The following is a 16103-nucleotide window of genomic DNA, read 5'->3' on the forward strand; positions in this document are numbered from 1 at the left end:
TAGTGAAGTGTTATGGGACAACCACTGTGGAAGGGGACCAGGGGAACCAAACCCCAGACTAAACCTGTGGCTGTTGAGTCAATGGTGACTCCTGGTAACCCCGTAAGACAGAGTAGCATGCCCTGTAGGGTTTCCAAAGCCCTGCGTGGTCTTTAGGGTTGCAGACAGAATGGCTGGCGGTTTTGATCTGCCAACTTTTCAGGTAATGGTGGAACAATTAGCCACAATGCCACCTGGCTTCCCTACCAAGTTTACCAAAACCAAAGCCATTGCCATCCAGTGCATTCCAACTAACGTCTCAGCATTGCCTGAGCCCTCACTCTCCACCCCCCGCCCCATCCCTCTGCGGAAACCACTTCTCAGAAGCTCATCCAAGACCAACTAAACACCAAGGCCTGAGTCGACGTCTTATTATGAAAAACAACATTTCTCAGCAGCAAGCATGTCCACGCCCAGACTTTGGATTCTAAATCACATTCTCCAGTAAAAGGCCTCTTGCCTTTGAGAAATGGCTGTCAAGGGCTGGGGCAGGAAAAACACAAGATATGAACTTGGGAAGTAAATACCAGAAAGGAAGGGTGGGATGCAGCAGCCAAGGTTGAGTAGCAGGGACAAGGTTGAGTAACAGAGAGTTGGAATAAAAGTCAAGGTAGAGGAGACAGACGTGTGGGGCCATACTGAGAGCGACCAATTGTTGAAGGAATAAACTGAGTGGGAAGAAGGGATGGCTTCTCTACAGAAGAATTGAAAATAATCTAAGGGAATTTTCCCACCTCTCCCCTTCCAAGAGGGAGTACTTACCCCTGCTCCCCTTGAGGACGTTGGGGTTCAATTCCAAAACAACAAAGCCTAGACAGAGGACATTTGCCAGTGCTTTTAGTAGTTTTAGAGCTCAGAAATAGCATCAGGAGAGACCAGCCCCTAGAGAAGTGCACCATGCTTGGTGAAGTAGAGGGGTAGCACGAGAGAGAAAGCCCTTCAACAAAATGAGTTGACCCAGTAGCATTGATGGACTCAAACATAAGAACCATTGTGTGGATGGCACAGGACTGGGCAGTGTTCGGTTCTGTTGTGCATACGGTCATTATGAGGCAGGACCGACTCAAGGGCACCTAACAACAAGTGTGGCAGAGACCACCCTCACCAGGTGTTGGAGGTGGTAGTCAACCTTGCCCGAGGTTTCTCATGGGCATCATGGACCTGTGATGTGACGGGGCAAGGAAGTGGTTCTCAGTGGCATTCTTCCCCAACATTTCCAAACTGGGGAGAACTTGAGAGAGAAGCATTAGACAAACCCAGCCTCAGAATCTTCTACAGAACACCTGATGAGTGCTCTTCATGACTGCCGAGGGTGTGGGGCACAGGGCAAGACAGAGAAGCCATCACAGCCAAGAGGAGGCCATGTGCACTGTGGTGCCCTGGGTGGAACCCTAGAAGAGAGGGAAAGGGCAGCCATGGGCACTCTGACAAAACCCATGTCAAGTCTGGGCTGTAGTTAGAGGTCATGCGCCAACGTTAATGCTTTAATGTGACAGATAGACCAGAGCAGGTGATTATATAAGATGGGAGATGGGAGAGAGTCACTTGTATTATCTCTCAAAAAGGTGATAATTGTGCCACTAAAGTAGAACAAGGATATATATATATATCCTATCAATAGATTCTGAGCTCACACTTAGCTCTAAGCCCTAATTTAAGAACAATCAGTTCTTAAGATGTGGCCTTTCTCAATACTTACTCTCACACAGTGATCACTGAAGATACAGTTGCTTTAGCAAAGCGTGGTGAAGAAATCAGATGGTGCCTGGCTATTACAAAGAATAGCATCTGGGGCTTAAAATTTATCTTAAAACAAGCAGTGATCTAAGAGAGATGTCAGTTAAGTTCACCCAGAAGCAGCACACCATCCCATGTGATCCAAGGATTGTAAATAATAAAATCCAAGATCAGAGGAGGGAATTATATTAGAGATTAAATTCAGAGCATTTGATTTGCAGTAGGCTATGCATGACAGGGTAAGTCCAAAATCCATTTGTTGAGTCCACATGGGGATTAAGCCTCCATTGAATTCCCTCAGACCATTGACCAAGGATGTGAATAGCCTTGCTTCTAGACAGAATTCATCAGAAAGTGAACTGATGCAGCCATTGTTAGGTTAGAATTTAGCATCATATCATTTGTTTTCCTTTTTGAGCCATTTTCCCTGGTTTTATTATTTTCTGCTTTCCTTTGGATTGAGGTTTTTCTGTGCTTTCTTCGTTTGGTGGTGGGGGAGTTGTACACTTTTCTTTATATGAAGTCCAGGATAGGTAAATCTATAGCGGCAGTACCTAAATTAATAATTTCTTAGCATTTTGGTGGAGAAGATGGGGGAGGGATATGGGGAGCTGATAATATTGAGTAAAAAAATGAAGGAAGTGTTCTAAAATCAAGTGTAGTGAGTGATGATTCCACCAACTCTATAATATATTTAAACCATTTAATTGTATGGTATGTGAATTACGTCATTAGTTGGTTAAAATAAACATTTTTAAATCATGAGCTGGGAGGCGGTTCTGCGGTAGAATTCTCCCCTTCTGTACAGGAGAGCGGAGAGGATGTCTGCCCCTACAGATTTAGTGTCCAAAACCCAAGGGAGCAGTTCTGCTCAAGCCATCAGGGTTGCTATTGACTGGATGGCAGTGGGTGTGGTTGGGTTTCAGTGGGAGCTCTGGGTTTGATCCTCAGCCATTGCATCTCATGCACATCGGATGGGACAAGGACCCAGTGGCCAACGCTGGATCATACTGAGCAGTAATGTAGAGCTGGATGATAGCTGTCTGTCCATGGTGGGTCGCCCGGGTCCCATGAGTCGGCATCGCTCCGTGGTAGGGAGTCTTGGATGGTGGTTTTCTTTGTAAGTTGTGGAGGTTTCACCAGGGCTTGTAGACTCAGATGCACCCGGCAAAGAAGAGCTGGCCGTTGACTCCCAGAAATCAGCCAGTGATTGTGGGGATCACAGTGCGTGTGGGGCCACCCTGAGAGGGGAGCTGACCCGTGGCTGCTCACAACAAAGCTGAGGTTGAACCCTAGGACTGCTGGTCTCTCCACAGTCCACAGTCACCTAGGCCTTCGAGTGACCTGTCTCCTAGGTGAGGAAGCCTGCACCCCGGCTTCCAATGTCTCTGGACACCCAAGTCTACACCCGCTCCTTAATAGGGAAGCAGGTGAAGAAACAGGCCCATTTCCATTCCCGGGGCTGGGGGCGAACACCATGCCCAGCTGTCGCCACCCATGGCTCACGTGGAGGCCTGTCCTACAGCAAGGAATGACCTTGGGTCTTCACTTTTGTCACATTTATTTGGACTTTAATAGATAAATATCTTTTCGTGATGGGAGGAAAGGGTGAAACGATACTGTCTTTTATTTTGTGTTTCTGGCGTCTCCAGCTTTGATGGCATGGAGCGAGCAGGCCCCAGCGGGCACAGCGGCCGCTCAGGTGTAACCGACCAGGCGCGGGGTGCTGGGGAAAGTCTTGCGCATGCGCATGCATTTCTCCTTGTCGATGCAGAGCGTGTAGGCCTTGATGGCCAGCTCGTGCTCCAGCCGCGACTTGGTCATCACCAGCAGCTGCAGCGTGTCCTGTGTCTCCCGCAGCCTCAGTTTCAGGGTCTGCAGCGTGTCGTCGATGGTGAACACCTCGTTCACGAGCCTGAGGGGGGCGGGGCAGAAGGGGAAGCACCGCCTATCAGGTTGTTCTGCACAGACACACTCGCTCTGCGGCCACCACGGTGTCAGGCACCAGCAGACCGCCCACCCAGTGAGGGGCTCCTTGGAGTGCCTGACACACTTAATGGCTCAGTGAGCGGCTGGAGGTTCAGGTCCACCCACAGGCACCTTGGAAGAAAGGGCTGGCGATCGACAGCCCCCAAATCAGCCACTGAAAACCCGAAGGCACAGTTCTACTCTGGCACACCGGAGTAACCAGGAGTCGGGCTGAACTTGGTGGCAAGCAGAGGGTGAGGGAGTGGGGTGAGCTGGCCACCCCCCTGCAGCATGGAGGGGGGTGCTAACCTCTCAGAGGCTGCCGACACTTGGCTCTGAGTGGTCCGTGGGAGGCCTGCCCAGCACAGGAGCTAGGGAACCATCCCTTACAGAGCCCTCGGTGCCCAGAGGGCTGGGCCTTCCTGAAGCAGAGTCGGTGAGATAGCCGGCCTGGACCTGCAACGCCACAGCCCACACTCCCGGCTCTTGGGACACCCTGCTCTGAACTTCCCGGCACAGCCTGGGCACTCACTTGAACTGCGGGATGTCCCTGCACAGCTCCACGTTGGGGCGCCGGGTGCGGCACTCCAGCCTCGTCTGTGCCACCTTCAGCGGGCACTCCTTGGCCATGATGGCCCTCTCCAGCAGCATGATGGTGTTCTCCGCCTGGAAGATCTCCTGAAGCGTCTGCGGGGACACGAGGTGTCTGCCACCACTCTCCACGCCCACCCGCCGCACCCCAACAACGGGAGAACACCTCTGCCAGCCTCCAGCCAGACGCTGAGAGGGAGCTTCCCAGCCTCGAACACCTCCAGGGCACAGGCAGCTCACTCTTCCGCAGAGGCCGCTTCCGTGGCCTCGCCTCACCCTGCATGCTGTGGAGGGGCAAGCAGCAAGGGTGGTTTGCTTTGCCATCCCCTCTTTCCACTCTAGGGGCCCTGGTGGTGCAATCAGGGAAGTACTGGATGGCACAGTCAGAGGTTCAAACCCGCCAGTGACTTCAAGGGGGAAGGAAGGAAGGAAGGAGGAAAGGCGGGAGAAACGGATGGAGTGGATAAGAAGGGAGAAAGAAAGAGAAGAAAACACTTTGTATCCGTAGACATATTTCCCCCAGTACAATGCCACCATGCACTGCAGGAATCCCCGGCTGGTTCAGAGAGTCCATAGGTTCAACTCCTCAAGGATGGGTGAGAGGTTCAAATTCACCAGAGGTGCCTTGGAAGAAAGGCCTGGAGATCTACTCCAGCCATTGGTTTTCCTTCTACTGCAGCAGCCATTGACAACTTTCTGGCCACATGAGTCACCATCAGTCGGAGTTGGCCTTACAGCAACTGTTTCATTGCATTGCGGCCTTGCCGTTGTTGTGCCTGCAGTTTCTGGAAGTGTAGGTCCCAGGCAGGGATGCTAGGATGCCTCCCGGGGCCCTACAATGCTTTGTGTCTTGGTTTGCATAGAGCTTTCCTAGGTGGGCACAAAGGCAACACTCCCCAAGCTGTCAGACTGCCCTAGCTCGGGAGAGAATAAAATAACCACAAGCAGCTCAAATCTAGGAAAAGACGAGGGAAATGTTGATCTTCCTGTTGGGTAGGTGGGGCAGGGGCAGGGTGGGGGTCTTTTCTATGACATGTTCCATAATAAAAGAACACAGGAATGGCTGGAGAAGAAAATCAAGGGCAAGTGCACCAGCAAAGTCTACTCCCAGGAAGAGCCTGACCAGCCACGAGCAGCCCAGAGCTGAGGGGCTGGGACAGAGCCTTTCACCCTCCAGCTTCCCCTCCCCCTTAGCGAGTCCAACCCTCGGCCCTGAGCAGGCCGGTTTCTCTTGGTGCTCTTGTCTCACCAGAACGTTCTTTGGGATGGGCTGTGCTGACACTCCCTCCCAGATCTAGTAGGATCCCAGTGACAAGGTTCCCTCTACCCTGCTCTTCACAAGCTAACCAAAGTTCCTTGCCACAATACCTGCCCCCAACACCCAAAGGATGGCGACAGAATTACCCAGGCCCGAAGGAGCTTGATGTCATTTGCCCAGGGACTCCATGTCACTTAGAAAGCCCACTCATCAGCCCTACCAAAAACTGCTCAATAAAGTCACTGCTTGAGGCCAACCTGCTCAAGGCTTTGTGCATCCTCCATCTTGGGTGTGTCCACGATCTTCAAACAGGTTGACGGCTAATAAACATCTCCGGTCACTTCCTATCAGTCTGTTGAGGGCAGCAATGGTTCACTGGTAGGATTCTCCCCTTGCGTGCAAGGAGACCTGAGTTCGATTCCTTGCTAATGCCCCTCATGTGCAGCCACCACCTGTTGCACAGTAGAGGCGTGTATATTGTCGGGATGATGAAAAGGTCCAGGGAATTTCCAGACCACGGCAGACTTGAAGTCAGGCCTGATGATCTTTAGAAAACCAGTCAATGGAAACCCTATAGATCAATTCACAATGGATCTTGGGGGTAGTGCAGGACTGGACAGTGTCTTGTTCTTTTGTACACCGTTAGTTGGGGGCTCAGATTGACAGCAATACACAATAACAATCCTTTCCATGTGTAAGTTTTCCCAGTGAGCAAGGTGTATAACTCAAAGAAACTACTAATGAAAGCCTACTAGGAGGATACCATGGGTAAAACTATTGTTAGAAGAGAGAAACTCAGAGAGATTACCTCTTCTATCTTCCATCTAAGATACAGCTACCAGTTTCTACTCAGTTGTAGCAAGAGAGACAGAGTAAACTAAAGACTCAAAGAGAAAATCTTCAACAAGGCTGCGTGCACCATGACTCCATCTATCCAGAGGCCAGAAGAACTAGATGGTGCCTGGCTACCAGTACCAATGTGCTGACCCAATAGATGAGCCCAGACAGAATGGGAGAAACAAAATGTAGGTCAGAACTCAACTTCTTTTTAAAAAGCCAGACTTACTAGACTGGTGGAGACCACCACCCTGAGGGACCCTTTAAACTTTGTATCAAAATCACACCCAGAAATCATCATCTTTCAGTGACATAATCAACAATACCACCCACGGGTGGACGGAGGAAGTACAATCCTGCTAGTGATATGGTGACTGACTCTTCATTTTTTCAATATGAAAGTACCTTTTCTATTTTAGTTTCTTGGTCAGTGAGGGTGATTTTTAAACAAAAGTTCCCAAATCATACTCCAAAGGTTACATATTTCAATAGATCCCTTATTCACACACACACACACACACACACACACACACACACACAGGCAGAAAGGGGACATTGGCAAGAGTGACCAGTCCAAGGTCAGGCCACTGGGGCCAAATCTCAGTACGATCCCTTTCTGAAGCTGTAAGACCTTGGCAGAGTTAGGCATCTGCTCCCTCAGCTGGAAGATGGGCACTAAGTTACACCACCACCACCCCACCCCCCCACTATGGGAGCGTTGCTGAGAAAAAGTATGTATAGCACTTAAAGAGCATCTGCTCCCTGTAATACCCATTAGAGGTCACTGCTGCACTTGGCCCCTCTGCTTCTCTAACACGCCACCTGTAGGTTCAAAGTCCAGTGTTTGCAGGAAACCTCACCCAGTCCCCCTAACTAAAGCCAGGTCACCATGAAGGGGTCTCCCCACGCCTGGTGTCACCCACCCTGAGTGTGAGCTGATCCTGGGGAGGGTGCAAGGTCCACTCTGCTACTGTCCAGGTCCCCTGCTCCCCCCATACCTGCCCCACCTCCACAGCCCTGGGATTAGAGCGGGGTGCTGCAGCACGCACAGCTGGCACGCCCCCAGGCTCCCAGCCCTCGTGCATATCCTTTGCTAAAGATGTTCTTAAAAAGCACCAGCTTCATTTTTATGGCTCTCTATGATGTGTCCCCAAAATGCAGTAAGCGGCATTGTCCAGCGATTGCTTGTTTTGAGTTCTGACATTTGCACACACCTGTGAGGCCATCAGCGCAGTCCAGCTAGCCCGAGTACCCATCACGCCCAGGCTTCCTGGGCCTTTAGCCAGGTCTGGGCACTCCCACCCCAGCCCCAGGCCACCACTGCTCTGCTTTCTGTTACCATCAGTCTGTTTACATTACACAGCCTGGAGTGTTCCACTTTGCAGTACTAAGTGGTGTGTGCCCCTGGAACTCATTGCTTTGTCTCGCACAGAGCTATTCCACTGCACAGGGGACAAACCAAAGCCAGGCGTGTGACATTGGAGGCACTCTCACTCCTGGGACTCCATGCTCGGGGTGGTTTTCTTGACTGCACACGCTTTTAGAAGCAGACTGCCCTGCCTTTCTCACTCAGTCCTATGGGGTGGGTTCGAACCACCTATATTCAGGTTACGAGTTGAGCACAAATGGTCTGTGACACTCCAGGGCCGGTGTTCCTGTTCAGCCCCCTGATGATGGGCCTGTGGGTGCTTCCAGCATGGGTGATCAGGAACAGAACTACTGAGAACACTCATACATCTACATGTCTTTGTGTGAGCCTTGGCTCTCATTTCTCTGGGGTGGATACCTTGGGCGGGGACAGGGTTGGCCAGATCACGGGCTAGATGTCTGTTCAAACTGTCTAACCTTTGCAGAGCGACAGCGCTGGCTTATGTCCCCACCAACTGTGTTGGAGAGTGCCACTTGCGCCACAAGCCCACAACATTCGCAGGAGTCAGAATGTGTCGCTTCAGCCAGTGGGGATGGAGTGGCTCCCGCTCGAATCACATGTGCCTTTGAGAAGTCCCTGTGTGCTTCAAATGGCTGCTAACTGGAAGGTTAGAACAGGGTTTCCCAAAGTGGGTGATGCCACTCACTGGGGTGGGGGTGGAGGGTGGGGGCCCAGGAATGACCCAAGGGGGCTCTGAAACAGATACCTGCATTAGGGATCATGGGGCAAAAGGTTTTAATGGCCAGGGCATGCCGAGTCTCTTTCTCTTTTCTGAAAAGGGTCAGATTAGTTTGGGGACCTGTGAGTTAGATATTTGAGTCCATCCCAAGGTGCCTCAGCAGAAAGGCCTGGTGACCTGCCCGAGAGATCCGCCTTCGGCAGCCTTATGGACACACTGACACACATGGTCATGCTGAGTTGGGGTCGACTGAGTGACAACTGGTTGGATGCTCCTTTGAAGATTAGGCTCCCAGAAGACTGATCTAAATAGCACCCGGTAGTGCCGTGGGCTGGGGATGTGGGGTGGGGATATGGGAGTGAGCGTTTGAGATGAAAAGGCAGTGGCCCCCTCCCAGGATCCACCAGACCCAGCCACTGAGATATTCTGCGGGGCATCAGACCAGCATTTCCCATCGAAGGGAACTTCCAGCCTTTGCCCTCCACTACACCTAGGTGGTCCTAGGCAGAACTGCCTTGTGGGTTTCTGAGACTGCAACCCTTTAGGGAGCAGAAAGCCCCATCTTGCTCCTGCACAGTGGCTGGTGGCTTTAAACTGTTGACAGTTAGCCGTCCAACTCTTAACCCAAGTTGAAAGATGTTGCCATTAAAAGAGTGGTTCATTCAAATCCACTGGGTAGCTATCCTGTATTGCTAAATCTGGCAACACTTATCGCCAAAAAATCAGAGACATGCACTGAGTGGAAGGATGGAAGGGAGGGAGGGTAGGGGAGCCAGGAAAGGAGCTTAACATCCAGATTTTTAACCAGCTCCCCTAATGATCCGTCTGTTCACAACACCTGGGACCATCCGTCTTTGGAAATGTTGGGAACTGACGAATGGTGATGGTCATGATAGGGGAGCCTAGCGGGACATGACTAAGTTGTACCCTTGAACATGGTTGAAGTAGCAAATGCTCGTTGTCCTCCAGAGAGGGGAAAACTGCTGACAAGTTCATGTGTTTGTCCTCAAGCCCTGGTGGCATCGAGGTTATAGGCTGGATTTCAAACCACAAGATCAGCAGCTCACAACCATCAGCAGCTCTGAGGGAGGCTTTCTACTCCCATAGAGAGTTACCATCTCAGAAGCCCACAGGGGCAGTTCTGCCCTGTCCTACAGGGTTGCTGGGAGTCGGCATCGACTCGATGGCTGTGGGTTTGGTGTTGGTTCTCCAGGAGAGGTGGGGCACCCACCTGCCAGGGTTTCACCGGGTGTCCCGTTGGCTGTGAGCTGTAACATGTCCACACACTATAACAGATCCTTGGGATGCTCATTCTGACAGGACTGGGCTCGTATCCTACAGGCTGTTTGTCTGTCTTTGGGGGCTGTCAGGTTGGTTCCCACACAGCAATGCCAGGGGGAAGTTTTGTTTTTCTGTTTTCCCCGTTTGCCAGCTTCACTCATGGGGAACCCAAAGTCTCAGAGCAGAGACAGCATTTCCAGGGGCTGATGTTTCTGAAGTCGATCACCAGGCCTTTCTTCTGAGCAACCTCCAACCTTTGGGCTAGCAGCTGAATGCCGTTCACCACACAGGCACCCGTTCACCCCAGGAAAAACGCCTGGACAGACAGCATCTCAACTTCACAAGGACAAAAAGATGCTTTTACCTGCTAGGTGGCAAGGCCGCCTCCCGGCCTCCTTCAAAGCCCACCTGGGCAGCCGGCCGCCCCTTTCACCTGGCCCTGTGGGACACCCAGAACCCGAGCACTTCCAATGGTTAAACATTTACCCCCTGAGGCTGTTCCAGCCCAGAAGGCAGGTGAGCTGGCAGGCATCAGAAGCCTGGGGGTGGTGCGGAGGGGGTAGGTTTTCTCCACCACCTGCCCTTGAGTGGAGGGAGGAGAGGCGTGGCAGATGGACCAAGCTCAGGGGGCCCGGCCCAGCCTAAGGCCAAGGAAAAGAAAGCCTTATATAGACAAAAAATGCTCTGGTCACCGCCGTGCCCGGTATTTGCCCAGTCTACTGAAAATGCACCCCACCCTCTACTCCTGCCATCTGCACATCCCTACTCAGGGGTGTGGGGTAGGGTGAGGGCATTACTGAGGGTTTGGCCGTGATAAGGAGCAGTGGTGCCCGCTAGCCCAGGCCCGTGGTCAACCAGAGACCTGGCAATGCCCCAGGGGAGTGACCCTTGTTAGGGCCCAGAGTGTCCTTTGTCACCCACAGCGACTCCTGGTGGCCAGGACAGCGAGCAGCCCAGAGGGATTTCCAGGCTTTCCTCTTGACCGGAATTCATGCCAGGTCTTTCTCCCATAGATCCCCTGGGTAGGTTCGAACCGCCAACTTTTCAGTGAGCATGTGAGAGCTTAACCATTGGTGCCAGCAGAGCTGGGCTCACCCCTGCTTTCCTTTCTCCACCTTCAAGGAGTCCTGCCAAGCCCCAAGGTCAGTGGTTCACCCCCACCGGCCGCTCTATGGGAGAAAGAGGAGGCTGTCTGCTCCCTTAACGATTTACAACCTCGGGAGCCCCATACAAGGTCGCTATGAGCCGGAGCCAACGAGATGGCAGTGGGTTGGGTGGGTTCTCCACCCACTGGCCCTGTGCCCAGACCCCCACCTGCCTCTCTGAGGCATGAACATTGGACAGCTGGCCGGCCTCCTGGGTCTGGGGAAACAGCTGCCGCTCACTCACTCCTGGGCACAATCATTTTTTCATGCGCTCACTCACAAACCTGCAGCTCCGTTGGCTTGATCACACATTTGCCAGTCTAACAGTGAGCACCAGGCCCTGAGCCAGGCAGAGAGCCCAGCCGCTCAGCACAAGCCACAAGCTCCGACTTGCAGCCTACAGGCTCCCCGACTGTGCGGCAGGCTCTGGGTAAGTAGTTTCCTCCAAGCCCACAGGAGCTCAAGCCCTTCCTGCCCCCTTTAAGAACAGGTGATTATGGGACGCCCCTGGCAGGGGCCTTTCCTCAGGAAGAGGACCCAGCAGAGGGACTGGCAGGCTGTGACATGCAGGGGTAGAATTCTCCTGCCAGGCAGGGCCCTGGCATCCTGCCGGGATGGAAGCAGCCCAGGGGAAAGTTCTTGCTATGATCTCCAGAGGGAGAAAATAAGACCCTGTGCCTCTTGTCAATTCTTTCTCAATCTATTGACATGCCCCCCGCCCCACTCTGTCATGATCTCCATCTGTCTATTATATGCAAAAGCAAAACAAAACAAAACCCCGCCATAGCATGTTCCCACCCATAGCAACCCAACTTCCAGGACAGCGTCAAACTGCCCTGCAAGGTTTCCAAGGCTGTCAGCCTTTATGGAAGCAGACTGCCTCACTCTCCTCTCAAAGGGTGGTTGGTGAGTTTGAACCACCGACCTTTCCAGCAGCAGCAGAGTGCGTAACCCTATCACCACTAGGTGCCCTGTGGGAATCTCCCTTCTCCAACAGCAGCAGCAGCAGCAGCAGCAGCAGCAGCAGCAGCAGCAGCAACAGTGGTTACCAACTCCCGAAGCTCCCTCGGGCAACATCTGCTGGCTACCCCGTAACGTTTCCATTTTACTTTGTATCTTTGCAGCTCTGTGCACTTGCAGTAAGTGCTGTTGGTTTTCTACTTGCACCCCTGACCGAAGGCTAACCAGGCTGTCCTCAGACACCAGGATGCGAGACTTCAAGGCGCTTACTTTGGGTATGCCATCAAATGAGACCCAGCTCTTGAGAAACAGATCTCGCTGGGCAACGGGAGGGTCAGTGGACGAGAAGGGAACCTTCCGAGAGATGGCCCAGCTCAGCCTGGAGACAGTGAGGGCCGGGGCCCACTCCTGTCCTGTAGATCGCAATTCTTGGACTTCCATCCAGTAACAGAAAAGGTGCCCACTGGGCCACAACTGCCCACGCTTCTTATCTTTTTAATGTGAGTGACTCTTAACAGAACCTTAAAGCAACCAATGGTCAAGGTGGCACATGTCTGTGGCACCACAGGGAGGTGACCTGGGAGAGACTGAAGGTGGGAAACCCCCCCCCACCCACATACACACCTGAGTATCCCTGGAATACAGGTGAAGCACATAGATTGGGGGGGGGGGAGGCAGAGCTGGTGCTAACTGCTGGCACCTCTCATGACAGCCCCCTATACCGCTCCCAGGCTGAGCCTTACCAGGGTGGGGTGGGAGGCTGGGAAGCCGCTGTTGCCCCACTTCCCACATTCCCTCTGCCATTGCCGGAGCCAGCCTACCTGTGGACTTTCTGGGGATTTCCCACAGTTCACAGCGCGAAGTCCAGACTCAGCCAACTAATGAGTCACACCTCACACCTATCAGCCCTGAGTGATGGGCATCCTACCCAGAGAGGCTCCCTGAACCCTTTTGTCAGGGGACTGCTCACAGTCAGGGCCATCTTCCTTCAAAAGTGGGAGGGACAAAGGTGGGACTTTTGCCCCCTGCCCCCACCCCCTGAATAGGATGCAGAAGCCAGGGTGGTCTAGTATGCGAGTTCAGGTTCTGTACTGAACAACTGGGGGTTGGGGGGTACCATTTGCATCATTATGGTGGGACTGGCGCCCCTGGAGCCATGCAGAGTTCAACCTGGCCTGATGGCCTCAGTTTCCCCTCCTAGACAAAGTTCACTTTACACCACTTGGCTTTTCTGTAGCTGGCCTGGTTCTCCCTCTCCAGAAGCAGTACAAAGAGGATTTTCGTTTTTCGTTTTTATGGGGAACAGGCTGAATGGGAAACTTGTTTTCAGCATTTGCTGTTATGGGGGTTCCTCAGGAGGCCACGTGCACCTGGAGAAGGGAAAGTGGCCTTGCCAAGCTCCTTCCCGGGAACAAGACGACACAGACATTTGGACTTGTATCTCGAAACGCCCACACTGAGCTCCCACGCCTCCCAGGACATCATCACCATGATGCCCTTTCGGTTTCCCTGACCTGCCCGCACTTTATCCCTGGGCCAACGTGCCTCTGACCACCACTGGTCAACTGTTCTCAGGGCAAGTGCCTTCTAGTGTTGTCGCTGCCCTGAAAAGTCAAATCCAGAATCACTGCCACTGAGTCGATGCTGACTCCCAGTGACCCTGCAAGATGGAGGAGAACTGGCCCCGTGGGTTTCCGGGGCTGCCAATCTTTGCGGGAGCAGACAGCCTCGTCTTTGTCCCTCATGGTGGCTGGTGGAGTGGAACTGCTGACGTTGTAGTTAATCACCCAACCTGACACCCACTGTGCCACCTGGCCCCTTGTCCACTATTTGGTGGGACTATCAGCATATTTTACACTTCAATGGTGATTCCTATGTGTCAGCTGGGAGTCCAGAGCCATGCAGAATCTCACCTGGCCTGATGGCCTCCGTGGTCAGCAATTCAAACCCACCGGCCATTCTTTGAGAGAAAGACGTAGAAGTCATCGTCATAAAGATGTACAGCTTTGGAAGCCCCGAGGGGGCAGTTCTACCCTACCCCTGGGTCAGGTGTTCACTCGATGGCAGTGGGGCTGGTTGTGCCAAACACCTTGCTGAGGGTTCTGCGGAAGCATCAAATCGGGTGCTCCCTGGACATGCCTCCCCAACCTGCAGGGGGTGGGAGGTGGGGGGTGAGGAAGTAAGGCCATCCAGACTTGACCATCAGAACCCCACTAACTGAATCCCAGCGACAGCACCGTGAAGCTGGGCAACTGACCCTAGTGTCCCAAGCTCGCTGAGCCTTCCCAGTAAGGGGGCTCCCACCCCATGCCACATGGAGGAGGCTGTGAAGGTCCAACTGCAGAGCCAGGAGAAGGAGCTCCATCCCCCTTGGCTTCCTGCTCAGGAAGCTGAGAGGGCAGCACTCAGAGCAATGGAGCTGCAGCGTGTGTGTGTGTGTGTGTGTGTGTGTGTGTGTGTGTGTGTGTGTGTGTGGTGTGTGGTGTGTGTGTTTCTCCATAAACACACCATGAAGAATGCCACCGTATCCCACTGCTCACCATAGCACAACTACAATTAAGTGGGGGAGGTGCCCTGAGCACTCTGGGTCCAGCCTCCTCCCCACCCCTCTCCACCCCTCCCCAGGAATGTTAACCTTTAGGCTCCCACCAAGCTTAAGAACTAGGAAAGAGGCTCCTTCCCACACTGCTGGGCTAGTCCTGGTGGAGGCAGGCGGCTGAGGATTGGTTGACAAGCTCACCCCATGGGAGGAGTCTCAGAGACCCAGGCAGCTGGCCCTGCCCACCAGGATGGGAACACCAGGGAGCGCAGCTGGGAGAGAAGTTGGCTGGTGGGAAGCTGCTTAGCACCTCCTTACCCAGCTCCCAGGCCTGTGTGGGGCATGCAGTGGGCCGCCAGCCCCAGCCCTCCCACCCATGGAGCAGCCCGGACAGGTCCCTTCCTCTCACTGAGGCTCTGGGGAGCCACACAGATCTAGGTTCAAATGCCCCACCCTCTCCTGTTGTGCCATGTGACCGTGAATCAGGCATGTAACCTTTCTGTGCCTCAGACATGCATGTATTCAACGTTCTTGAACTCCTCCTTGCTGCCAGACCCTGGGCAGGGCACTGGTTTCCGCTCTGAAGATGGGACAACAGTCCCAAGCCACCCACAGGGTCATTGTGAGGCTTCCGATGGAAAGCAAACTCACTGCCATTGAGTCGATGCCGACTCACGGTGAGCCTGTAGCACAGGGCAGAACTCACTCTCTACCGGAGAAGAAAACTGCACACTACTGACCTTGCAGCCCGATGCGTAAACTCTTTGCCACCATCGCACAGTATCATTTGCTTAGCACAGTGCCTGACAGCGTGCCAGAGGCCTGTCCTGCATGCCCCCTGGACAAGGTTGGCTCTGAGGTTCTTCCTTTGAAATCATTGCACTTCCTTTTTTTTTTTTATAACTCCGTCTGCAGGCAATGTCAGTCCCATCAAGTGGGAAGAGAGGGGCGTTTCTGGGGCAGTGGCAGGCTTTCCCAACACACCGAAGACTAAATGCACCCCGAAGAACTGAAACACACAGCCATGCACACGCACTCGCACATACACATACTCACACGCACAAACCCACACACACAAACACTCTTACACAAACATACACACTCATACACATGCACACAAAAACATACACATACACACAAATGCACACACACAAAAATACACACTCATACTCACACATACACATGCAAAAAACACATACACCCACACAAACGCAAAAACACTCACACTCAAACATACAAACACACATATACACACAAGCACAGACACACACAAGCACACATAGACACACACAAACACACACACATACAAACACACGTGGTCACTCAGGAGCTGATTACATAAAAAAAAAACAAGGTTTTTGGTTTCCTTCCAGCCAAAACAGGCTGTGGGGTCCTCTTCAGGGATGGAGGATTGAGGAGCAGTCAGACCTCGGGTGTGTGCCTACCAAAAGCTTTGTACAAGAGCGTTGTTGGCAATAGACAGGGGCACACTCCTGTGCCTCGTGCGCTAATCACAACAGCAAGCAGACAGCAACCACCCACTGCATGGGGCACCACGCACCACTAGACTACGATGACAGAGGGGCACCACGCAGCACTAGACTACGATGACAGAGGGACACCATGCACCACTAGACTAC

At 52.9% G+C, this 16103-nt stretch overlaps 1 protein-coding gene across 1 annotated transcript in view; it reads right to left on the reverse strand.

Annotated features, from left to right (window-relative positions):
- Positions 1 to 3273: 3273 nt before the first annotated feature.
- TEKT5 (tektin 5) overlaps positions 3274 to 16103 on the reverse strand; it is a 54586-nt gene continuing 41756 nt past the window's right edge. The window contains exons 6-7 of the mRNA XM_004705854.2: positions 4277 to 4431; positions 3274 to 3691 (exon numbers count right to left, since the gene is read on the reverse strand). Coding sequence (XP_004705911.1) covers positions 3475 to 3691; positions 4277 to 4431 — 372 coding nt within the window. The 3' untranslated portion in view covers positions 3274 to 3474. The remainder of the gene's footprint in view (positions 3692 to 4276; positions 4432 to 16103) is intronic.

The sequence above is a fragment of the Echinops telfairi genome, unplaced genomic scaffold (assembly GCF_000313985.2).
Source record: "Echinops telfairi isolate 266 unplaced genomic scaffold, ASM31398v2 ScPeMD7_5;HRSCAF=22, whole genome shotgun sequence".
In the NCBI taxonomy this organism is placed as follows: domain Eukaryota; kingdom Metazoa; phylum Chordata; class Mammalia; order Afrosoricida; family Tenrecidae; genus Echinops; species Echinops telfairi.